At 36.3% G+C, this 25,950-nt stretch overlaps 1 protein-coding gene across 2 annotated transcripts; it reads left to right on the forward strand.

Annotated features, from left to right (window-relative positions):
• The first annotated feature begins 446 nt into the window (after positions 1-446).
• Positions 447-11,320, forward strand: LOC114195529 (protein CELLULOSE SYNTHASE INTERACTIVE 3). 2 transcript variants are annotated; one of them, XM_028086033.1, is made up of 9 exons: positions 447-625; positions 762-888; positions 979-1,167; positions 1,477-1,573; positions 2,028-5,097; positions 6,017-8,561; positions 9,266-9,720; positions 10,256-10,372; positions 10,676-11,320. In XM_028086033.1, exons 4-9 carry the CDS (start codon positions 1,515-1,517, stop codon positions 10,835-10,837), a joined length of 6,408 nt encoding a protein of 2,135 aa, XP_027941834.1. In that variant the 5' UTR covers positions 447-625; positions 762-888; positions 979-1,167; positions 1,477-1,514; the 3' UTR covers positions 10,838-11,320. The 2 variants fall into 2 exon arrangements, with proteins under 2 accessions (XP_027941834.1, XP_027941833.1); XM_028086032.1 differs by lacking the exon at positions 979-1,167.
• The last annotated feature ends 14,630 nt before the right edge of the window (positions 11,321-25,950 follow it).

The raw sequence follows: 25,950 nt of genomic DNA on the forward strand, positions 1-25,950 counted from the left end.
GTAAATACAAACATAAATTTGAATTAAACTTTTAGACTTATATTCTATTTTAGTTTTAATATTATAAAATTATATATTTTAATTGTTAATATTAGTTTATTAATTTTAATCAAATGATTAATGTTTTAGTGACCAGGAGAGATCTAAAATCACAGCATAAACAAAAATAAAAATGCACAAATCCCAAACAAGAAAAAAAATATGTTAAAACTGGAGTGATAGTCAGTCATAGATGCAAGTAATAATAATAAGAAGGGCGAACCAACTGTCACCAAGACTTTCAGTACAACCTGTTTCGGATTTTACCCCCTCAAATGCTACACGCCGTCAAAACTCATAACTAAACTATTCTACTGTTACAATAAATAAATCAAAAAATAAATACAACAATAAATAAATAATCCCCTATTAATGAAAAATAAAATAAAAAGATTCACAAGGAAGAAGAAGAAGAAACAAAAACCATGGAAAGGAAAGGAAAAGACTGAGAAACATATACACACACTCACTCTCTAACACTCTTCTCACACACTCTTCGTTTCCCTCTGTGTTCGTTGCGTTTCCATTCACGTTGTTCTCACTAGCTCCTTGTCTGCGTCTTTTTCTTCTTCTTCTGAATTTCGAGGTATAGATGGGAGTAGTTAATTTTCGTTTTGTAATTTTCGATTCGATTCGTTCTTTTCTCTGTCTCACTGTGCCCTAGCTTCTGCGAACGATCTGTGCTGGTTGGATCTGATTTTGTTCAATTGTTCCTTGTGAAGATCTGAATACGGTTCAGCTTTTGATCTGTTCCTTTGTTTCGCGGGAATTTGAACGGAATTGAAGATGTGCTGGCGCCGAAGGTAGTGGAAGGAGTGAGGAGTTCTGCGGCATTTGCATTTCAGCAAGGTAGCTTCTTTTGGCTTCATCTGATTTTGTGTTTTTTATTTTTTTTGCTTGTAGCAGTGTGTGTTTGATGTGGACATGTTTCCTCTGTAGTGTGCTGCGTTGTGAAATGTGGCATTGCAACCTGGGTTTTAAATTCCGGTCGCCATCTCGTTTCATTTCTTGATATTGCGGGAAATTACGGACAAATGCAACCGATGCGGCGATTGCGTCACTAAGAACACCTTGTCGATGCAGGAAAAATCACGGCCGTGGATTGGTTTTTAAAACCTTGATTTCAATGTAAAATGTGAAACTTAGGAACACTGAGATAATGGATGGATGCTTTGGATTTTGGATCACTTAGTGTAAAAGTTTGTGGATTGCGCATTGATGTGGTCTAGCTAGAGTGATGTTGTTGATCTTGTTGCAATTGGCAGTGTGTGATTAGTTTTAAAGTAGGTTTCTCTCTAGTAAAAATGTTTTCAAACAGTGTGTCTGTCAACTGGTCTTGCATGAGGAATCAACTGGTCTTGCATGAGGAACTAACTGCATATGTGAATTGCTTTTTCGGAATTTTGGTTTTCATTTTTAGAATATGTGAATTTTCAGGCAACAAGCAAGGAGGGTAACCTGGCGAATTGGTGCAAATGTCAAAGTCTCCCTCTAATGAACAGCGACAGTCCATCTATTCTGCCTCTCTTCCTGGGTCAGTAATTTTAATTTTGTTCATCAGGAATTTATTGTTGGTGAAAGTATGATATAAAAACTTCAAATAACATTAGTGATAATTGGTGCTAAACCTTTTAGTAAATAAAAGTACTTAATGTTCTGTTCTAGTATTTAGATCCACAAGGACTTATTGGAGAAAAAATGAGAAGGAAAAATACAATAGGTTTCTCCCGTAGGTGAAAATTAGTTTGGGCGCAAGTTAAATTCAACTTTTGAAGAAGCTATTATGAGTGAGTTTCTATGAAGTAGCTTATACATTAGCTAATTTTAATTTACAAAAGAATTTTTTTTCCCTTCTTATAAGTGTTTATGGTGAAATTTATTCAAATAGAAGGAATGATTGGTTATGACTTATCTGAGTTTGGCATTACATCATTCACTCTCAAATGTGAAAATAGATATTAACAAGTGGCCACCGAATATTTATGCAGGGAATTTAATGAGGCAATGGGAATGGATGATCCAGAATCTACAATGGCAACAGTTGCTAATTTTGTGGAGCAACTGCATGCCAATTTGTCATCACCGGTTGAGAAAGAAACTATTACAGCACGCTTACTAGGTATTGCTCGGAGAAGAAAGGATGCTAGAACACTCATAGGTTCTCATGCCCAAGCCATGCCATTGTTCATAAACATTCTCAGAAATGGAACATCTCTAGCAAAAGTTAATGTTGCTTCCACTCTAAGTGTCCTGTGCAAAGATGAAGAACTGAGGTTAAAAGTACTACTTGGTGGTTGTATCCCACCATTATTGTCACTTTTAAACTATGAATCCACCGAGACCAGGAAGGCAGCCGCTGAAGCAATATATGAAGTTTCCTCAGGTGGTCTGTCTGATGATCATGTTGGTATGAAAATTTTTGTCACAGAGGGTGTAGTTCCAACCTTATGGAGTCAACTAAATCCAAAGAACAAAGAAGACAAAATTGTGGAGGGTTTTATTACTGGAGCATTAAGAAATCTTTGTGGTGACAAAGATGGCTACTGGAAAGCAACATTAGAAGCTGGAGGTGTGGATATCATAGTGGGGCTCTTGTCTTCAGACAATTCTGTTTCTCAGTCAAATGCAGCTTCTTTATTGGCACGTTTAATGCTGGCTTTCAGTGATAGTATCCCCAAAGTAATAGACTCTGGAGCAGTCAAAGCTTTACTTCAGCTTGTTGGTCCAAAAAATGACATTTCTGTTAGGGCTAGTGCAGCTGATGCCCTAGAAGCTCTCTCTTCAAAATCTACTATGGCTAAACAGGTCATTGTTAATGCAGATGGAATTCCAATCCTTATTGGAGCAATAGTTGCTCCTTCTAATGAGTGTATGCAAGGTGATGGTGGCCAGGCTCTACAAGAGCACGCAACTCGAGCTTTAGCCAATATCTGTGGTGGCATGTCTGCTTTAATACTATATCTTGGAGAACTTTCACGTTCTCCCCACCTTGATGCTCCAGTTAGTGATATAATTGGGGCTCTTGCTTATACACTCATGGTCTTTGAGGAAAAAGTAGGTGTCGATGAGAAACATTTTGATGCAACTCAGATAGAGGATATTCTAGTAACCCTTTTAAAGCCTCGGGACAGCAAACTGATTCAAGAGCGTGTTCTTGAGGCTATGGCTAGCCTTTATGGAAACATCTGTCTCTCAAAGTGGCTCATTCAAGCAGATTCAAAGAAGGTTCTTATTGGACTTATAACCATGGCTGCCACTGATGTACAAGAGTATCTGATACTTTCGTTGACAACCTTGTGTAGTGATAAGATTGGAGTATGGGAGGCCATAAAAAAGAGAGAAGGTATCCAATTACTAATATCATTGCTTGGATTATCCAGTGAGCAGCATCAAGAGTACTCAGTTCAGCTGCTAGCAATCCTAACTGATCAGGTTGATGACAGCAAGTGGGCAATCACTGCTGCTGGAGGGATTCCTCCATTGGTGCAGTTGTTGGAGACAGGATCACAGAAAGCAAGAGAGGAAGCAGCAAATGTTCTGTGGAGTTTGTGCTGTCACAGTGAAGATATCCGCGCTTGTGTTGAAAGTGCTGGAGCGATACCAGCATTTTTATGGCTTCTTAAGAGTGGTGGACCAAAAGGGCAGGAAGCTTCTGCTATGGCACTCACAAAGCTTGTTCGAGTAGCTGATTCTGCCACAATTAATCAGCTATTAGCATTGCTCCTGGGGGATTCTCCAAGCTCGAAAGCCCACATAATCCGAGTTTTAGGTCATGTTCTTACTATGGCTTCACAGAATGATCTCCTTGAAAAAGGTTCTGCAGCTAACAAGGGCTTGAGATCTCTAGTTCAGGTCCTCAATTCACCGAATGAGGAAACCCAAGAATATGCAGCTTCAGTTCTAGCTGATTTGTTTATCACAAGACAAGACATCTGTGATAGTCTTGCAACTGATGAGATTGTGCTTCCTTGCATGAAGCTTTTGACTAGTAAAACTCAAGTTGTTGCCACTCAATCAGCTCGAGCGTTAAGTGTTCTGTCTCGTCCAACAAAGAACAAGGCTGCAAATAAAATGTCTTATATTGTAGAGGGTGATGTTGAGCCACTAATCAAGTTAGCTAAAACATCCTCTGTTGATGCTGCTGAAACTGCTGTTGCTGCGTTGGCCAATCTTCTCTTTGATCCTTTTATTGCTGCTGAGGCTCTGGCTGAAGATGTTGTTTCAGCTTTAACTAGAGTTCTGGCAGAAGGATCCTTGGAAGGTAAACAAAATGCATCTCGTGCACTTCATCAATTACTGAAGCATTTTCCTGTAGGTGATGTTCTCAAGGGGAGTGCTCAATGTCGTTTCACTGTGCTTGCACTTGTTGATTCGTTAAAAGCTATGGATATGGACGGAACTGATGCTGCTGATGCTTTAGAAGTAATTGCATTGCTAGCCAGGACCAAAAAAGGTGTGAGCAACAATTACTCTGCATGGTCAGCTCTGGCTGAAATACCGTCAAGCTTAGAACTTCTTGTCTGCTGCCTGGCTGAGGGGCCCTCCCTTGTGCAGGACAAGGCAATTAAAATTCTATCTAGACTTTGTGGGGATCAGCCTGCCGTTCTTGGTGATTTGTTATCTACTAGTTCCAGATCCATTGGTTCATTGGCTAATAGAATAATGAACTCCTCCAGTCTAGAAGTAAAAATTGGAGGGTCTGCCTTGCTAATTTGTGCTGCTAAGGAGAAGAAAGAGCTTTCAATGGATTCACTTGACGTTTCAGGGCATCTGAAACCATTAATATATTCTTTAGTTGAAATGATAAAGCAAAGTTTTAGGTATTCTTCATTAGAAATTGAAGTTCTCGCTTCTAAAGGTTTTATGGAGAGAAATGGTTTTCAAGAAGTTGATGAGTTTGATATTCCTGATCCTGCCACTGCCTTGGGAAGCACTATTGCGATGTGGTTGCTTTCAGTTATTGCTTCTTTCCATATAAAGAGCAAGCTCACAATTATGGAAGCTGGTGGACTTGAAGTTCTCTCAGACAAACTTGGAAGATATACTTCAAATCCACAGGTATATTAGAAATACGCTTTATATTAATGCTGCCTTATTCAGTTCCCTTTGTCTTCTAGATAGCCTAACAAATTTTATCTTATCCATATCCCAGCAAGTAGCAAATACTGAAATATGCCATATATGCTGTGTGTGGCATTGCGTTATGCTTTCTAGAAAATATCTATTTGCAATTGGGAAACTAACTATAACTTTGAGGTCATATGAATTGGCATTTTAGAATCTTTATAAGTGGACCAAATTTTGGACAGTGTGAAGAAGCAGATTTTGGAAGAAAGAGGTGAACAAAGAAAACAAAGTGTTGTGTTCTTCATAACAACTTTTATCATTTGATAAATAGCACACTGAAACATGGGTTTAAAGTCATTAAGAAACTTCAGTATATAGAAGAAAGGATTGAGAAGGTTTTGCCAAAGAAAAAGGAATCTTAAAATTTGAGGTGGACCATTTTTTAGCAGGAAACGGAATTTTGGCTGGGCTTTGTGAAGAAGATTCCAAACTAGGGGTAGCCTGACATGGATCAACAAAATATATACTGATTTACTTTTTATTAATATGAATTTATATTTTAAAATATAAGTTACTTATCTCATACTTTTAAAATATGTGCTTTCTAAACTGTGTTATACTGTTTCAACAGCTTCTTTGAGAATTCTTTTTCCTCCCTTTGAATTAATCATTACTAATTTTATTTTAACTTAGACTTGGGCCCATTAAGCTTGAGCTTAAGACTGAATTCTAAACCTAAGTAAAGAGTGAAAAGATTAACGCACGTTGTACATTCTGTTTTCTTCTGAATTTTGGTCATACAATTGTTATTCTGTTGCTGGTCTACATATCTTGATTGCCCATTTGATTTTGTCTCATGGCATGATTTCTGTTACTGAATTAAATAGATTTCCTACCTAACTTTTGACAGGCAGAATATGAGGATACAGAAGGAATATGGATCAATGCCTTGCTGTTGTCCATTTTATTTCAGGATGAAAATGTTGTTCAATCTCCTGTGACAATGCGCATTATACCTTCTATCACTCTTCTGCTAAGATCTGATGAAGTAATTGATAAATATTTTGCTGCCCAGGCTATGGCCAGTCTTGTTTGTAATGGCAATATGGGAATAGATCTTGCCATTGCAAATTCTGGTGCTGTTGCTGGATTGATAACTATAATTGGGCATGTAGAGTCAGATATGCCAAATCTCATGGATTTATCAGAAGAATTTTCATTGGTACAAAACCCTGATCAAGTTGTTTTGGATCACCTTTTTGAAATTGAAGATGTAAAAGTGGGTTCTACTGCCAGGAAATCTATACCACTCTTAGTGGATCTCCTGAGACCAATACCAGAAAGGCCTACTGCTCCACCAGTTGCTGTTAGACTCTTGATATCCATTGCAGATGGAAGTGATAGCAATAAATTAATCCTTGCTGAAGCTGGAGCTCTTGAAGCTTTGAATAAATACCTGTCCTTGAGTCCTCAAGACTCAACTGAGGCTGCTATATCTGAGTTATTGAGAATATTATTTTGCAATTCTGATCTCATTAAACACGAAGCAGCAATCAGTTCATTGAACCAACTTATAGCTGTTTTGCGTCTTGGATCAAGAACTGCTAGATACAGTGCAGCAAGAGCACTTCATGAACTTTTTGATGCTGACAACATTAGAGACTCAGAATTAGCTAAACAAGCTATTCAACCATTGGTTGATATGCTTAACACGACGTCAGGTCATGAACAGGAGGCTGCTCTCATGTCCTTGATCAAGTTAACTTCGGGAAATTCTTCAAAAGTATCTCTTCTTACTGATATGGAAGGAAACCCACTTAAATGTTTATACAAAATACTGTCTTCTGCTTCATCCTTGGAACTGAAGAGCCATGCTGCCCAACTCTGCTTTGCTCTTTTTGCCAATAGCAAGATCAGAGCAGACCCAGTTGCCTCAGAATGCATAGAACCCCTTATATTACTATTGCAGTCTGGTTCTGAGACAGCAATAGAGTCTGGGGTTTGTGCTTTTGAGAGATTGTTGGAAGATGAACAACAGGTAGAGCTTGCAGCGGCCTACAATATTGTGGATCTCCTTGTGAGCTTGGTTTCTGGTACTAACTATCAACTTATTGAGGCTACTGTATCTGCTCTTATCAAATTGGGCAAAGATAGGACTCCAAGTAAACTGGACATGGTGAAAGCTGGCATTGTTGATAATTGTCTCAAGCTACTACAATTAGCACCTAGCTCTTTGTGTTCCACAATATCTGAGCTCTTTCGCATTCTAACTAATAGTAGTGCAATTGCAAGAAGTTCAGATGCTGCAGAAATTGTAGAACCTCTTTTCCATGTTTTGCTCCGTCGAGATTTCAACTTATGGGGACAGCATAGTGCGTTACAAGCACTTGTAAATATATTGGAGAAACCACAAAGTCTTGCCACCTTGAAGCTTACTCCAAGTCAAGTTATTGAACCCTTAATTTCTTTTCTGGAATCCCCATCCCAAGCTATTCAGCAGCTTGGCACAGAACTGTTATCTCATCTTCTTGCACAGGAACATTTTCAGCAAGATATTACAACTAAGAATGCAGTTGTGCCCCTCGTACAGCTTGCAGGAATTGGAATATTAAACTTACAGCAAACAGCTATAAAAGCATTGGAAAAAATTTCCACTAGTTGGCCAAAGGCTGTTGCTGATGCAGGAGGTATTTTTGAGCTTGCAAAGGTTATTATTCAAGAAGACCCTCAGCCACCACATGCCCTCTGGGAATCAGCTGCTTTAGTTCTTTCTAATGTATTACATTCCAATGCCGATTACTACTTTAAAGTTCCTGTAGTAGTTCTCGTAAAACTTTTGCACTCGACACTTGAGAGTACAATTAGCATAGCCCTTAATGCTTTAATAGTTCATGATAGAAGTGATGCTTCAAGTGCTGAGCAGATGATGGAAGCTGGAGTTATAGAGGCTCTGTTAGACCTGTTAAGATCTCATCATTGTGAAGAAGCATCTGGCAATTTATTAGAAGCTTTATTTAACAATGTGAGAGTACGAGAGATGAAGGTGTCTAAGTATGCTATAGCACCTTTGTCCCAGTATCTCTTGGATCCACAAACCAGATCACAGTCTGGTAAGCTTCTTGCTGCTTTAGCTTTGGGAGATCTTTCCCAGCATGAAGGACATGCTAGATCTAGTGCCTCTGTTTCTGCATGTCGGGCATTGATAAGTTTACTTGAAGATCAGCCAACTGAAGAAATGAAGGTGGTAGCTATATGTGCATTGCAAAACTTTGTCATGAACAGCAGGACAAATAGACGAGCTGTCGCAGAAGCTGGGGGCATACTGGTGATTCAAGAATTGCTGCTGTCTCCAAACACAGAAGTTGCTGCGCAAGCTGCTTTACTGATCAAATTTTTGTTTTCTACACATACACTGCAAGAATATGTATCAAATGAGTTGATCAGGTCTTTGACAGGTACATCATAAATGCTTCTATTAACAATGTCCCTGCCTCACACTGATGCATACTTTTAAGCAACTACTTTTGGTATATCTCTCATGGCTCTACTCATGTCTGTTTTACATCATCTATTTGTAGTCTTTGGTTTAACTGATTAAAACGAAATTCATTTAATTTTTTCATGGATCAAGCTTATTCTTGTATGACAGCCTCATGTTAGTATTCATTTTATTTACAAGGATCATGTTTTGAGTAATAGCTATAGTAGTTAATGGGAAATGCTTGTTATTTTAAATGATTCTTTTATTTTTTCTCTCTGAACCAATATTATTAGACTAACTCTTCAACTTGTGATTAAGCATTTGTTTCATTTTGGACTTATTGGAACTAGAAAAACAATATGTTTTGGTTTGTTGAGTTTTTTATTTAGAGGCAGGCATTACCAAGTTACTCTTCATATGCATGTTTTCTACAGTAATTAAAAATTGCAACATGTACAAATAAATTATTCTCCTTTCTATATTTGTTTCTCTCGTTGTATAAATCTTTTGTTCAGCGTAGACTTCTGCTTTTAGTTTCATTTCAGAGAAATGTTTCCTGTAATGTTAGAGTTAGTGAAATAGTTCTTTTTACTGTATCAATCTCAAATTTGTATTAATGAGAAAAATCAATTTTCATACATATAGATTGGGTGTAATTGTGATGCTTTTCTTATGCAGCTGCACTGGAAAGAGAGTTATGGTCAACTGCCACAATCAATGAAGCTGTTCTGAAAACTTTGCATGTGATATTCATGAACTTCCCTAAGCTCCACACATCTGAAGCAGCAACTCTTTGCATTCCTCATTTGGTAGGTGCACTTAAATCTGGTGGTGAAGCGGCTCAGGACTCTGTACTTGATACGTTTTGCTTGCTAAGACAGTCATGGTCAACTATGCCAATAGATATAGCAAAGTCCCAAGCTATGATTGCTGCTGAAGCCATCCCCATTTTGCAAATGCTCATGAAAACCTGCCCACCTAGTTTCCATGAGAGGGCAGATACTCTTCTGCACTGCTTACCAGGGTGTTTGACTGTCACCATTAAGCGTGGAAACAACCTCAGGCAAACTATGGGAAGCACTAACGCATTCTGCCGGTTAACACTAGGAAATGGTCCTCCAAAACAAACCAAGGTACATGGTCAATTTGAAAAATATGCCATAACACTAATGTTATGTCTTTGCCAATGTATACTATTGAAATTCTTCTATAATTTTTAAGCTGAAACTGTTGGTCTTCTGTTCTTCGAAGTCCTTTCTCTTTGAACTTTTTCTTCTATTAATTATTTCAAGTTTCACTTTTTACTATTCTCATTTTTCATGTAAGTACCGTGCTGATTACAATTGAAGTAATTTTGAAATCATTTTATTTAAAATATTCATATATCTAGGAGCACCCTACACTTAGCATTCCTGTCATAATTTTCTACTTCTCAAATCTGGAACGACTGAAAAAGGATTCAGTTTTTGATTATAGAATTTCACTTTAATATTGGGTGTAATTTAACTGTGAACCATTCCAGTTTTAGATGTCATGACTGCAGATTTAATTCTCATCGCCCAAAATTTATTTATTACATTGTTAATTGGTTTGTGTGCTGTCTCTCCTGAGAAATAAACTTTACTGTACAATATTACTGATACCGTTTATGGTTTTTGGTTGTATTAGGTAGTGAATCATAGTACTTCTCCCGAATGGAAAGAAGGATTCACTTGGGCATTTGATGTTCCTCCAAAGGGCCAAAAGCTACATATCATATGCAAAAGCAAGAATACTTTTGGGAAGGTAACTAGATATTCATTCCGTAAGTGATATAAATATACTCATTCTCCATTTTTATGTGTGGAAAGTGCACACCAGTTCCTTTTCTGAATGGAGGAGTGACTACCTTTCTTTTTATGATGTATACTACTGTTATTTTGTTAATAACTGGAAGAATCCCTGTCTTCTTCTGTCATAAATGTATTTCACTTTAGGGTGAAAACAATCTTTACCCTTTTTTTCACCTTCCCTCTATTTCGACCAAGCACATGCTAACACTGTAGGTGCTTTAATTGCTGACTGCAAGTATTGTGCTTTTTTCTGCAGACAACACTTGGAAGAGTCACCATTCAAATTGATAAAGTTGTATCAGAGGGGGTTTATAGTGGATTATTCAGTCTTAATCATGATGGTAACAAAGATGGTTCTTCCCGAACACTTGAAATTGAGATTATATGGTCCAACAGGATCTCCAATGATGATATTTGAAAATGACACTACGCTACTTGTCGGGTGGAAATGCATGAGAGATGCTGGAAATGGTTTTGCTTGTAATTATCAGCATATTTGGATGATCCAATTTTGTAGTCTGGCAGATTAAGTTGCGTCAGTTGTAAGTGTAAATTAAATTATAAATGTCTAGAGGCAAGGGTTTGAAAAAGATGCTCCCACGGTAAAGAAAAAATGTTTACAATTGTACAGGTCAGTCCACAGGTGTTAGAAACTTCAATCATAGGGGAAAAAATGGCATTTTAAGTAAATTTGTCAAAAGTCTTTTTCATTTTTTTTTTCATTTCTATCAGTCGCTGATGTTGGGATGTACACTAGCTTCTGCTGTAAAGTGGCTCTGTTTTATGTTTGTTAGCCACAAGAGATGCTACATTGACAATATGTCACTGTCCACTTGTGTCGGGAACATGCTCTTTTTTCACCACCTTGCCCCACCCAATAAACGATTCCTTTTTTATAATTGATTCTTGGACATTGTTGTAGGTTTATAATTCATTTAATTATTCATTCTTAAATATAAACTTTACTGTTCTTTTCTTTCTTTTTCATTTTCTTTATTCAATGGTTTGTATCTTTCTGCGTTTCAGCTGCTATATGTATCAATTTGGCTCTGCATCTGTAACATTTTTGCACCAATGAAGTTACCTAAAGTTGAGGTCTCGCATTGTATCTATGCACAGCAGTTATTTGATGCACACCTGTTTAGTCTGAAAGTGCCACTCTTTCATTAAACGGAATAAACATGTTCCCAGTAACGTTAAATTTTAAATGTCCTACCTCAAATCTATAGTTGGAACTAAGATAAATCTGTTTGTCATATGAAAAGCACTCTAAATAGAAATGTTTTATATGATTTTTATAAAATGAAATGGCTAAATATTTTATAATTTAGTTTAAAAAGGGAAGCACAATTTTTTATAATAATTTAGAGGAAAAAAAACATTTTTTATCTTAAAATAATTATCGGTGAAATTTTATTTATGTCTAAAGTGAATCATATATTAGTTTGAGATAAAAACTTTACAACATTAGGAAATAACAAAGAGTGTGGTAAACTATTAGCGGGAAAATAAAATATAAAATTCCATTCCTAGTGGGTTATGTCGCTGAACCGATTAAAATTATAAAAAATAAAAAAATTGTTTTCTCTATGCTAGTTTCAAAAGACTAATGTTCACTTTGTCATTATCTTCACACACTTTGCCGCAAGGTGGTATTATCAAGCGATCAAATAAATCAATAGGAGTAAAACCAAATTGCAATATATATCACATTATTAATTAAAAGTAAAATGAATAATTTAATAAATCTTTAAAAAGGCCAGAAAATTTTGCAAGATTAAAATATTGTGAGTACTAATGCAAAGTCAGCAAAGTGTCTGTGAACATAGTTATTGATGAGATAAAAGAGTTACACAAATACATGATTTTGTAAGAGTGACTCATTATTACAAGTACCCAATAGTTATTTTTTATAATATAACAATTGACTTTTCATTTATTTGAAAATTTAACAGAACAGCTAGATCCTAGTGGTTAAAAAATGTGAACAATTTGAAGCATTTTGAACCACTCTTTAAGACATGAATCAAAATGTTGATGTGGGAGAAAAAAGCTAACCTAATTGTGAATGAAATGGTTTGAGGGTATTAAACTTGTGTCTAGGTCCTGAAGGCAAGATGAAACAAAAGGGGAAACAGCATCTGGAGAGAAGAAATGGTGGGGCAAGAAGTCCTATATTACAGATCTAGTGCCACCTAAGAGGTACCTTGCAGCATGAAAATGACAAAGCATATAAGTAGGTAGAGGAGACACATCAATGGTCATTTTGGATTAATCATGCACAGGGAGAAAATAAAGAACTACATCATCAATTCATTCACCATTGAAAAGACTTTACTATCATAGTGCATGGGAACCAAATCCAATGAGATCTTCTCACTTAATCACTCACGAGGAAACAAAGAACTGCATCAATTCATTTTGGCTTCTATGGTATGTTTATTTACAACATCAAAACAGTAACAAATTCAGGTGTCGCAGAAAATAGATACAATAATATTGTATTTCTCTGATCATTTAAAATGGATTACATTTTCGAGATACATTTGTACCATAGCAGCAGAATTAGTCGTCATGAACCAAAGGCTAGCTTACAGTACCGGATTAGAAAGCTAAGAAAGGTGCTTTATAAGAAAGTCACCAACTAGGCATTTGTCGAACTCAAAATAATACTACAGGGTCTTTTCTTAACCAGCAATCCGCCTACTTTAATTTTAAATAAAATAATTAAATATTTTGGGACAAAGCATGGAACCTAAAGCATGGCCCCATATGAGCTCAATGGAAGCCTAAGACCCAACCCATAACTTAAAACTAGCTTAAAACTAGTCAAACATGATTAATTGCCTATAAACAATAGTGAACCCAGCAATAAAAGGTACACAATCCATTAATGTTAAAAATTGATATTTGACTTTGAGAGTTTTTACTGATTTGATTTATGAAGCCTTTTTTTCAGGTAATCTCCAACATGTTCCATCAAGCATCAAAATGTGAAGTCATGTCGAATAAAGCTAAAGAGTACATTCTAGAAGGTTCAAAGATTGGGATAAGATAAGATTTGAGTTTCGTAATAATCTGTTATTGTTTTTGCATATCATGATAACCAATAATACCAAGTTTTAGTTAATCTAATGTAGATTGTTAAGCGTTAATAAATACCGTTTGACAAGATGCTCGACATATAGAAAATCAAAGCTAGAACTGATGCATATGCTTAAACTGCTAAATGTGTCTCTAAGTTTAAAGTGAAAGTGTGAGCTTAAATTCAAACATCTTTACTAAAACACTTATGCGAAATACAAAGCAAAAGCACTATGTGACAACAAGTATTTTTGTGAGACCTATAAATAGAAATCATTCCATGTTAATGAAGCTTGACGACAATTTCCTAAACATACATACAAATACACAAACTTTCATTCTTTATAATTGCTTAACAATTGTCTTCTTCTGCTAGACGTTATAGAAACAGAGAGAACTTATTTCTAAATTCTTCATTGTTGTCAAGTTATTTCATAAAGTAAGAGAACTTATATTTTATGTCTACTTGTTTGAGAGTGAAACTTGTAGACAAACAATTTTACTTTACCTGTAGAGAACTTGTATACTCATGCTTAAACTTTGGAGGCAGTTTAGCAGAGAGAAAAAAAGTGGTTTTATATACTTATTGTAAGCAAGAAGTGATAGCACAATACTTATAATCTTTATGATTAGTGGACCCTTTGCCTTTTTTATAATGGAGAATGAATCAATGTAGAAAACAAGTGTTTGTTGTATATTTTTATTATACATATTTTTTTCACATTATAGAACATTTTTTTAAAGCACTTGAGAACTTGTTTATTAAACTATTAGATTACTCACTACCAAAGTCTAATAGGAGTATTTGTAAAAATCTTTTAAAAATAATTGTAAACTCTATTCAAAATCCTTCTCCTTTAAAAACTCACAATTATTTCAATATGGGATCTTTAAGTTAAATTGAAACATAATTCACCATATAATGATAGATAAAATCATTATTCATTGTTAAAAATTTTAAATTGATAGTAGTGAAGAAATAAGAACACTAATAAGCTTTGGATTTAAGCACTACAAAAAAAAAATCCTTAAATAATGACTAATTTTAGTAATAACAAATAATTAGTCACGATATATAGGGATCAATTTAGGTACTAGTTTATAAACTAAAAATCATTAATAACTAAAATAATTTCAAAAAATTATAATATGTGTCTAAATTTGGTAACTAAATTAGCTACCAAAGAAATTTTTTCTTGCAACCCCATATTTTCTTCATGCACCCCTATATATTTTAAAATTTCAATTATACCCCTATTGTAATTATAATTTGAGATTGTGCAATCTATAAATATTGGATTATACAATCTATAATGCAAATTTACACTCTGGATTGTACAATCTATGATGAAGATTTAAACTCTAAATTGTACAATCCATAATGCAAATTTACATTCTGAAGTGTACAATCCGTAATATAATTTTGCATTACGGATTGTACAATCCAAAATGTAATTTTACATTACGGATTATACAATCTAGAATGCACATGGATTGTAGAATCCGAAACTTATATTTTATGTCTTTTATAGTTAATTCCCATCTTCTATGTCACACTTCATATTATTCATATTATTGTGATCTTTCCATTTGTTTTAATGGACCTTGTGAATGTTTTATAGGGTGAAAGTAGAAGATTTTCTCTTTTGTAGCCACAATTACTTATTCCTAATTTACTCTTTATAATATAGATATTTATTTTTTAAAGACTAAGAGTTATTTTTACATGCTTTTTATACAACCATTCTAACCGTTATTTTTTTTTATTCATTAAGAGTTATTTTTTCTTTTTTTTTTACATTTATTCCACTTTATTAATAATAAATATAAATTTATTTTATATATTAACCTAATAATATTATAATATATGCACTTACTAATATAATATAATATAATATAATATAATATTATATATATATATATATATATATATATATATATATATATATATATATATATATATATATATATATATATATATATATATATATTATACGTGCGTGAGCCGCGAGATCGGTAGAATTGTGTCTACGTTAGTTTATATAATCGACCTATAACTTCTGTATTGAACTTCTTTCTTTCTCTATTATGCTTCCTTTTTAGTTGTGTTTCTATTTCCCACGCTAATTCTATAGTGCTTCTCCTCTACTCTAAGCCTTACCTTATTATTTGTCTTCTTGCATTTATCATATTATAGTCAAATTATTCCATCAAACACAATCAACTCTTTGTTTTATTTTTATTTTTATTTTTGTAATTTTTCAATAATTGTGTGTGATGCTTCATTCAGTGTATGCATCGTTATCAATTGTACATAATAAAAACTCAATAGTAAATTGTAAAACCCTCTTTTTATTTTTGCCCTAATTTAAAAAGGCTACCCCAAATCAGTTGGGCCTAGGGCTGGCCCATGGGGAGCCAAAGACCCTAATTTGTCCAAACACTTTAGTTTCACTCACTTTCAGAAAACATTCGTTCTCACGCTCTCATTGCTTCCCAACAGAAAGCTCTGTTAGGGGTTGATTTCCCATCCTCTCCAAGCAAGCTCAAGCTCTTCCACTCGTAGTAGTTCCCTTCCAGCTTTATTTTCGTATTTCCTTGGGGACTCACCTCAATAACCTTGTTCTGTTCTGTTCCGCTGTTTTTCCAGCTCACTAAGTTGTCTCCGGAGCTGTGGTGCTCACTGTTGGGTATACGAGTCATTTGGACTAACTCTTTCCAAGTAAGGGAAGCTAGGGTTCCTTGAGTTTTGTAGTATATGGTTGATTTTATCGGTGAATCGTGTCTTAAATGCCTGATTGGTGTCTTGTATGCATGAAATCTAAACTGGGTATGTCTTTACTGTATTTTGGAATGTTGCTCGCTTGCGTGAAAAATAGGAGAAACCTGTTAAACTCGCCTAGGCGAGTGTGTCTTTCGCCCAAACGAGGAGCCCTCGCCTAAGAGAGGTTAACATGGCTCGCCCTCTCCTCTGTTTCGAGTTGTCGCCTGAGCGAAGGCCTCTCGCCTAAGCGATATGGGCTAGCTTGGGCGAGAACTTGAGGTGCCAACTACTCAAGAACTCGCCCAGGCGAGAGCTTTTAGCTTGAGCGAGATTGACAGTAGTGAGTTTATGGGATTGTATATTTCTATCGTTGCAGTTGTTGGTTGCTTGTTTTACTTGACTAGTTTCATTCAAGGTATGGAACATATGGATATGCATGAAAACTATGTTCTTGTATGTTTGACCCATGTTTGATTGAATTGTTATGTTAAAAGCATGAGATGAATGATTATGCACGAGTGATATGGTTCATGGGTTGTGAATGATAGGTTTGGTATGATCTTGGCATGTGTTTTAAATGGGATGGTTGGTTATCAAAGTGGCATGGTGTCGGTATAAAATACACTTCTATATTCGTGGATTGGGAAGGATGAGTTGGAATGGATTCAACATGGAATATGAACGAGGATTGATTATAAAGGTTGGCATGAGATTTATATGCATGATAAATATTACTTGGTTGGTTGAATATGATGGGTATATGGTCAGGATATAATTCCATGAGCCTCTAGGTGAGACCTCATGGTGGTGCTTCAGTGGTCGGGATGTAATTTAATGACCCCTGTTAGTGGGAGTTCATGGTGGTGCCTCATCTATATAATTTAGTAAGGATTCAAGGTAAGGTTGCATCTTGACGCTTTAAGGAGTCAGTTAGTCTCACATAGAGCGGATTGACTCTTGTGGTGAGAGTAGTAGGAGGTCTGAAATTCATCAAGGGCTAACCTTGTGTGTGGGGGTTAAGACATTGTAACATTGTAACACTTAGCTCGGGGGTGAGCAGCTCGGGGATGAGCAGGAAAATCCACCACAAGTGCAAGCATTCGCTGAATCAGACTAGATTATATGTATCCGGATGAGTCGAGTCTGAGTCTTAGTGTATTGTTTGAAAGGTCATAACATGTTTGGATGAGATATACTGATTGGAATGTGAAATAGCATGTAATTGTATGATAAACTGTTTTATACTCTAGCTTACCCTTTTTCTTGTTTGATTGCTTGTGTGTGGTTCTTCTCCTTTTGTGATGATCATCAATTTATTGATGTGAGCAGATGCGAGGAACACCCGGGGTCAACAGGGAAATGATGGTTCCGCTGCGTAGCCCATCTGGATTGGATTCTACTGTCTTGGGCTTTCTCATAGGGCTATGACCCATGTACTATTTTTTCCTTTAATACCTTAATAACTACTATCAAGTTCTTATATTATACTTTGTATCTAACATCGTGGTGTGCTTGGTTTCTTCTAGGTTTTTTTTTAGATATTGTGAGGAGTAGTGGTTATACTCCCGGATTTGTTTCTTCTACTCTATCTGTGTGGCATTTCATTTAAATTAAGGATATTATTTAAATGGGGTGTTACATTAATGGTATCAGAGCAGTTCGTCCTTAGGATGACCTGAGGTTATGGGTTTGTCATGCCTTGCGGGCGTAAGTTGTCAAGTCTAGTCGAGTTTGTCAGTGAAACCAAAAGTTTTAAGAACAGAAAACGTCTTGATAAAGTGATGAGGGTGCACACTCATGACTAGATCAAAGGTTGTTTTTTCTTTCTTAATTCTAATGGTTTGGGGAAGGAAGGGTGACAGACGAAAGGTTTTCTTGTTTGTAGATGATGGAATGTTGCCTTGTATGTTCTAGTTTGTCCTGTTACGCCTCTGTGTTTTGTGTCTCGTGTCTGTAGCGATGAGGGAATGCAGATTCAAGCTCAACTTGACCTACTCACCCTTACCAGGATTGGTGGGGCCTATGAGGAAATCTTTTGTCTCAAAGGTGCAAAGATGTAGAGGATTGTATATTGATAGATGATGAAAGTTGAGTCTTGGTTTAGAGGGCTGAGAAATGATGTTGAAAGTTAAGAAGCAATGATTTGGGCTGAGAGAGAGGTACAAGATCAAGTTCTAAGATCGTACACCATAAGTTTTAGAAGAAGAGTTGAGTTCAGAGATTAGTATACGAGAAGATATCGGTGCGTGCTCATGTGGCAAGGTTTGAGAAATCAACTTGGTTTTACACCTTGACAATGTCTAAGGTTCGAAGTGTAACAGTGTGGGAGGTTTGAGGTTGAGGGTGGAGGCCATGAATTGTATATGGAAAAAAGACGTGTAGTTAGAAGCTTATGGGAGGCAGAGCTTTGAAGATCAGCCAAATGTGATGATATTATAGGAGAATGGAGTATATTAGGAGTTATATACCAGATCAATTCTGTAAGAAGTAGTCGGGTCTTCTCAGCAATAGCAGTTACCCAAGTTAAGAGGAAAAGGGATGTTCTAAGTAAAGTGGCCCACAAAAGAGGAAGGATTGACATTTGATATGAGATGGACGATTTCAAGCATCAGAAGGAGAAGTACATAGTTAAGTTTGTTCTTGTAGGGAAGGACAATTAGTAATGTCACAACACGAGGAAAGGGGAAAGGAAAACAAAAGTTTTGAGTAGCTATGAGAGTGTTTGCGATGATTGGCACTAAAGTGGCCAACACAGGTGATCTAATTTAAAAGATACATGTTAAAAAGGTGGTGATTGGATTATGGGTTTTGGCTTCGCTTAGGGTCGTACACTCTTTGATGTCGCTAGTATGGTATAGGAGTCATGGTTGTCTGCAAGAAGGAGCTGAGTTTAAGGAGTTGGTTTTTGTTACAATAGCGGCCAAGTGAAGATTCGCTCGGGTGTGTGGTGCCTTCGTGGTGATCAAAGTGTTTAAATTCAAACCCAATTCGAATTGTTTCCTTTGTAAGGTTGAGACATAGTCTCAAGGGTGAATTGGTTATTTTCTCAATCTCATTCCGATGAGCTGAGACGACTAACAAGGTGGTGTTCTTTGATTAAAAAGGCATAAGTCAGTGATTGCGTATGAAGTACGGATCAAACTAAATAGTGGGGGATAGAGTGTCACGTGAATCAGATTCATTTGATAAAGGAAAGTGAATAATAGACGCAAAGGATCCCGGTAGTAGAAGAGTTTGTAGACGTGTTCTGAAGCAAGTATTAGAATTTTAACCTTGGTGTGGTGGAGTTCACTTTTGCATTGGTATCTGAAGGAGGACTTGTGCCAATAATTTCTAATTGGATGGTTCCTACTGAGAATTTAAAGTAAATACGGAAGTGGGGGAGATGTTGGAGAAGTAGTGGCTTATACTAAATATAACGGCAAGGATGACTGCGAGTTTGGTGAATCTTAAAGGAGAGGTAGTGAGAGGATAGACTATTCAAGGGTAAATGTTGGATAAGGGAGGATAGACTTTTTGGCCTATGGTTTTAAGGGGTGGAAACATGATGAAGGTAAGAAATTTCAAACAGGTTAGCGGTATCATCAAGGTTTAGCGGCGAGTTTTCCAAGTGTGAAGAGAATCCTTAGAATGTTCAAGAGGAGTATTGACAAAGGTCGGAGTGACTAGTAAGACATATGGTTTAAAAAGGGTGGATGCGATGTTGAGAAAATAGGATGTTAAGGCTATAAATAGGGGAGTCAAAAGGGTTTTGCAAGTTCCATAGAAGTTTTGGAGGAAGGTTTCTCATCAATGATTGATTCCTTGTCACGGCAGACATGAAAGGAGCATCATTTTGAGTAAACAAATAAGTGACTTTGTGTGTTGATCAGAGTAGCGCAATGGGATGATGACAAGTGATACTTATGAAGGGTAAGAGGTGCGTGAAAAGAACTATCTTACTCACGACCTAGAGTATTACTACGACAACTGTAACATCCCTAACGAATATTACTAATATTTAATATACAAAATAAGAAATAAAAATAAATGCCTCATTTAATATAATACCATTTTCCAAAAAAACACGGGAAATTTAAAACTTTAATACAATGTAATAAAACAGGAGTCCATAATTATAAAACAGAAGTAATATTCAAATGTCTCCCAAAAGAAATTACAAAGTTATCTCAAAAACCAAAATAATAATTATATACAAAATTCTCATGCTATCCCTCGCTCCGAGTCTATGCATCTCCTGGCCCACCTGTCACATCATCTGCTCCTGGATAACGAGTTATCTGATCATCGCCACACACACACAGAAAGGGTGAGCTATGCACAATATATAAAACAGATACATGAAATAAATATGTCCCCCATCCTAAAATCACATAACTAAAATTTCATGCTTTGCAAATTACCCAACCATGACCTCATAGTCCTTCATGAGTCATATACATTAACTAGGTCTTGGGACTTCACTGTGCTTCCACGAAAGTAACCCATTCGTGGTCCAACCCTATGAGCCTATCCCGCTCTGATGAAGGATTAACCCCAACCAAGGATGGAGACACATACTTAAGAAGACTAAGCATGTTTAGAAAGGAAGTTCACTAATCTTTCATCCTTTTCATTTGTATTTGTTATTTTTGATTCCCAAAGTTGACTTAGTTGAATCAACTTTAGTTGACTTGTTGACCTTTGACTAAGTTTGACTTGTTGACTATAGTTGACTTGACTTAAGCCAACATGCTAATCTATGTTTATTTGCTTTGTAGGTTAATTAGGAGTAAGAAAGCAATGCTAGGTGGTGCATGGTGATTGGGGAGCATAAATGATGTGGAGGAGAGAGTAAAGCAAAGACATAAAACATAAAGTAAAAGGCATGAAGCAAGTGTACCTATGTACCTTTGGTCTCCTTTGTTTTTAGCACACTTTGGCCTCTTTTTGGAGACATATGAGACACATTCTTTGTCTCCTTTTGTACTAGAACTAAATTAGCCTTGCACACACCATAGTTAGGTCTTTTGTCTCTCATTTTTGTAACCTTATTTGACCTAGTTTCTAGAAGCTAGGGTTAGGTTTTTGTAGAGACATCCTTAGGTATCTTTTATTTGCTTAAAGGCCCCTAAACTCTTCTATATAAGGGGTGCTCCTAGACATGTAAAAGGGTTGAACATTTTGAAGTAAAAACACTCTTATGTCTCAACCATTTGTGAGAGTTTCCTCCTTAGGGAGTGAATACTTTTAAGCCTTATCTTGCATAGCAAGTGGCGGCACACATCCACTCATCTTCAAGGTTGCCATGGCTTCGAGCCTAGCCTTGTAGTGGCGTGCTTCTCACATTTTTACCATTTCTTTCCTATCCATTTTATGTTTTCTTCTTCCTTTAATTGTTCTTGGTAAAGTATCAATTCAATTTAAAAACCCTTGGACTCATATGACCAACATGCATATAGATTTAAAGTCATTACTTCTTACGTGATTTAAAGATAAAAGACATAGATGAATGAAAACCTCAACAATAATAAAAAGAACAAAGAAATTAATTTATCTAACCTCAGAATCCAATTAAGAAATTACAATGGAATCAACCCAAGAAGTTTAGAACTCCATGAATGCAAAATAAAGAGAGAAGAATAGAGAGAAGAAAAGAGAGAAAAAGGAAACGAAGTTAGGCACCCCTAAGGGTTCCAAAACTCCGAATCTCGAGCTTGTGTTTTTCTGCCTCTCCCTTGGTCTCTTTATATAGGATTTGGACTGGGCTTTTCGGTTGCTAATACTTCTCAAATATCTTTTAAAAGAAAGATAAAGATAAATATTCAAAGATATTTGGAGACATCTAAACTATTTGACAAATATAGTTTGGTTAATAATTTATGATATAATTAAATAAATTATTTAAAGATATCTAATAAATTATTAACAAATAATATTTGCATTAATTTTCACAATAAGCCATTTTTAATCCTGTAGTCCAAATTTGCAGAGATATCCAAAAATATCAATATTTGCACTTAAATCCCTCTCCTTTGACCAGTCTTTGAATTTTTGACCAGATTTGACTAACTTTGACCATTTGACCTGTTGACCAGTTTGATTGTGCGATAGTGTTGCAGTGGCCAACGATTGACGCACAGGTGTGGTGATGGTTGACGGTGGCAGATCTGTGGATGTTGAACACTACTGCTGTTGTGCGTTGCAGGTGCAGAAGGTTGAAGATGGTGGAGTTGCGGTGAAGATGCGTTCTGCAACGGTTGGTGCAGGTGGTGCTGCCATTGCGGGCTTCACGGAAGCTGTAGGAACTCGCGTTGCAGAAAATGGTTGCATGAAGGTGGGAGAACTCCAATGACCTGACGGTGGAACGGCGGCGGCTACCGGTGGTGCTGGTGGGAGAGGAGAAAATTAGGGTTAGGGTTTCATGTGTGAGATGGAGGAGATGATGACATGGCACGCCCTGATTGGTTCACATGTATGTGCAAGGATTAATGACACATGTCAGCATATGGTTGGCCTGATTTGAAAGGTGGGGATTGACACATGGCATAATCTGGTTGAGATGGGTTTAAGTGGTAGGAGGGGTGTAACTTAGTAGAAACCAGGGGTGCATAACAGATTTTTGTGTGACCCATTTGGAAATATGGGAGTGTATATGTAATTTAGGGGGTGCAAAAGTGATTTTTTGAGAACTTACTAATTTTAGCCTTATTTAAAGGTGGTTTGTAACTTCAATCAATTTATTTTCCCACCTTGAATGAGCTTAATCTTAACTTTAGCTGCATCAACAAACGTTAAAATATCCAAAAATAATTTATGCAACATAAAATCACTTTTTAAGACATTTTTATCACACATGCTCAAATAGCCTAATTATCAGAATTATCAATTAAATCACTCTTTAAGCACACAAATTCAATTAAATACCCAGAATTAAACATTAAATGAGGGCAAAAATACGCACTCATCAGTCCCCCATCCAAAAATCACAACTAAAATTTCATGCTTTGCAAATTACCCAACCATGATCTCATAGTCCTTCATGAGTCATATACATGAACTAGGTCTTGGGACTTCATTATGCTTCCACGAAACTAACCCATTCGTGGTCCAACCCTATGAGCCTATCCTGCTCATAGTCCTGCCCAACAGACTCCTCGTCTGTAGTAAATCATCGAAGCCTTCTCAATTTGGACCCTAGCACGCACGCAATCACCATACTATCGACTCCTCGCCCAATAGTAGCCGATGGGAACATAACAGTTCCTTGTCCATCGTGCGCCCGACGCATGTAATCACCATACTAAGGACTCCTCACCCATTAGTAGCCGACGAGAACTCAACCGGTTCCATGCCCATCATGCGTCCAACCATCAAGCACATCCCAGACCCCTATTGGACTTAGTCCTTCAAGCCCAAACACCACAAACACAAGCATATTGTCAACACCCAATTTCGTCCGGGTGAATAAATTTATTTTCAAAAAATAAAAATAAAAGTAGAAAATAAGGTGAAACAAAATTTTCTTTAAATATTTTCAAACTTTAATTTTAGAAAAAAAAGAGAAAAAAAGAAAAAAAAAGAGAGAAAAAAAAGAAAAAACGGAGGAAGAGCCCAATTTGTTATTAATTTTCATGAGCCCAATAACTCAAATATTTTCTACCTTTGTTCCTGATAGAGAAATTAATTATATAATAATTAGAAGCAGTGTCTCTTCAAATGGTAAGAATCAATATTATTAATTGGGATTAATTTTGTGCTCTGATTTGTTATTGATGATCATTGATTTTGTGCTCTGATTTGCTGCGATTTGATACTCATAATTTGCTACTATCATGACCAATTCCTTCCTTATATTGTTTGTTACAATTAAGGCCGAGATTGCATTGATATTGCAAGGTGTGAGTATAAATACGCACTCTGTCATGACCAAAGAAAAAAAGAAAAGATTCTCTACACTTTTCTAATTCTTTCTCATCACCACTCCTACACACCTCCTTTTTTATCTCTCTTTAAAAAAACATATTCATATTGAAGGAGGTAAAAAAAAAAAAGAGAAGAAAACATTCTCTCCAATCTCTCTTTCTCTCATTACCACCCACATAGACACCTCTCATTTTTATCTTTATTGGAAGAACAAACACAAAAATATTAGAAAAGGAAGCCAGAAAAAAAAGAAAAGAGAAAAGGTACGTCACTTTTAGTTCTTTCATCTTTTGATTTAGTTTTTTCAATTTTCAATTTTTTGAAATCATAAAAAATATTTTTTCCCTTTTCTTTAGTGTCTACCCGGCCGCTCGCGTCGCATGATATCCAATTTAGACTTTTATTTTTTCTACAAAATATATACAAATGATCTAAAAATAAAATATAACTTTCTTTGTTTACTCTTTTATATCTATTTGGTTGCTCAAGTCGCAATGAAATCCACAACTACTCTAAAATAACTTTAAGAAAAATTAAAAATTTATAAATGATTAAAAAAATAAAACATAAAAGATTAGAAAAAAAAGAATTTATTTGAAGTGTCTATCCGGCCGCTCGCGTCGCGTGACACCAATTTTAAAATAATACTAAAATTTAAATAAAAAGATTTTCAAAATTATAAAACAAATTAAATCATTTTCAAATAATTTTCCAAATAGATTTTCGAAAAAGAACTACGTAACCCTGATTCTCCATTCACATGGAGATACGTAGGAGCGAGGATTAATCCTCGTCGGGCCCAAAAATTCAAAAAAATATTTTAGTTTTTTTTGTACATTCTTTTATTACTAATTTTGGGGAAAATTAAATATTTCGAAAACCCACATAACTTTTGCACATTTAGTTAAAGGTACCGTCTTAGGATGGGCATTGTGGGGTGCTAATACCTTCCCCACGCGTAACCGACTCTCGGACCCAAACTCTAGTTTTTCGCAGACCTTGCTTTTTTTCATGGTTTTCCATAGTTTCCTATAATAACTATGGTGGCGACTCCAAACTCTGTTTCTTTTACAAATTTTTATTTTTTGGTTCGTCATCCCGTCGCGATTTCGGTTGTGACACATATAATTCCTATCCTTTAGGAAATAACAAGCAAACAGTCCAAACAGTGCACAAACACAATGTCAGTTCTCCCAAGCTAAACCCTCGGTCTCGCTTAGGCTAGCCCACCTCGCCTGAGCGAGCGTGTAACAGCGGTTGTACCTCGTCATCTCGCCTAGGCGAGCTCTCCTCGCCTGAGCGAGACCTCTAGTCGCTCGAAACACAAAACGCCCCTCGCCTGGACGAGGATTCACTCAACAAAACACAAAGTCTCATCGCGACCTCGCTTAGGCGAGCCATTCTCGCCTAAGCGAGCATACCTGTCGCTCAGAACCCCAAAACCTCTCGCCTGGGGGAGAAGTCGCACTCGAAACATCCAGGATTCCTCGCGACCTCGCTTGGGCGAGTGTCTCTCGCCTGAGCGAGAGACTAAGTCGCTCAACCCCGTCCATGGTCGCCTAAGCGAGAAATGCGAACCAGAACCAAAAATGAGACTCTGCAACTCTCGCTTAGGCGAGATGGACTCGCTTGGGCGAGACTTGCAGGGTTTCGAGTCTGTTCACGCGCACAATTCACTCTAAACAATGCACAAACATACCAAAATACATTCCTATTCATACCAAATCAATTTACACATATTGCAACAACACATAGGAATAGTATAGACTCCATAAAAT

Source organism: Vigna unguiculata, chromosome 8 (genome assembly GCF_004118075.2).
Source record: "Vigna unguiculata cultivar IT97K-499-35 chromosome 8, ASM411807v1, whole genome shotgun sequence".
Taxonomy (NCBI): Eukaryota; Viridiplantae; Streptophyta; class Magnoliopsida; order Fabales; family Fabaceae; genus Vigna; species Vigna unguiculata.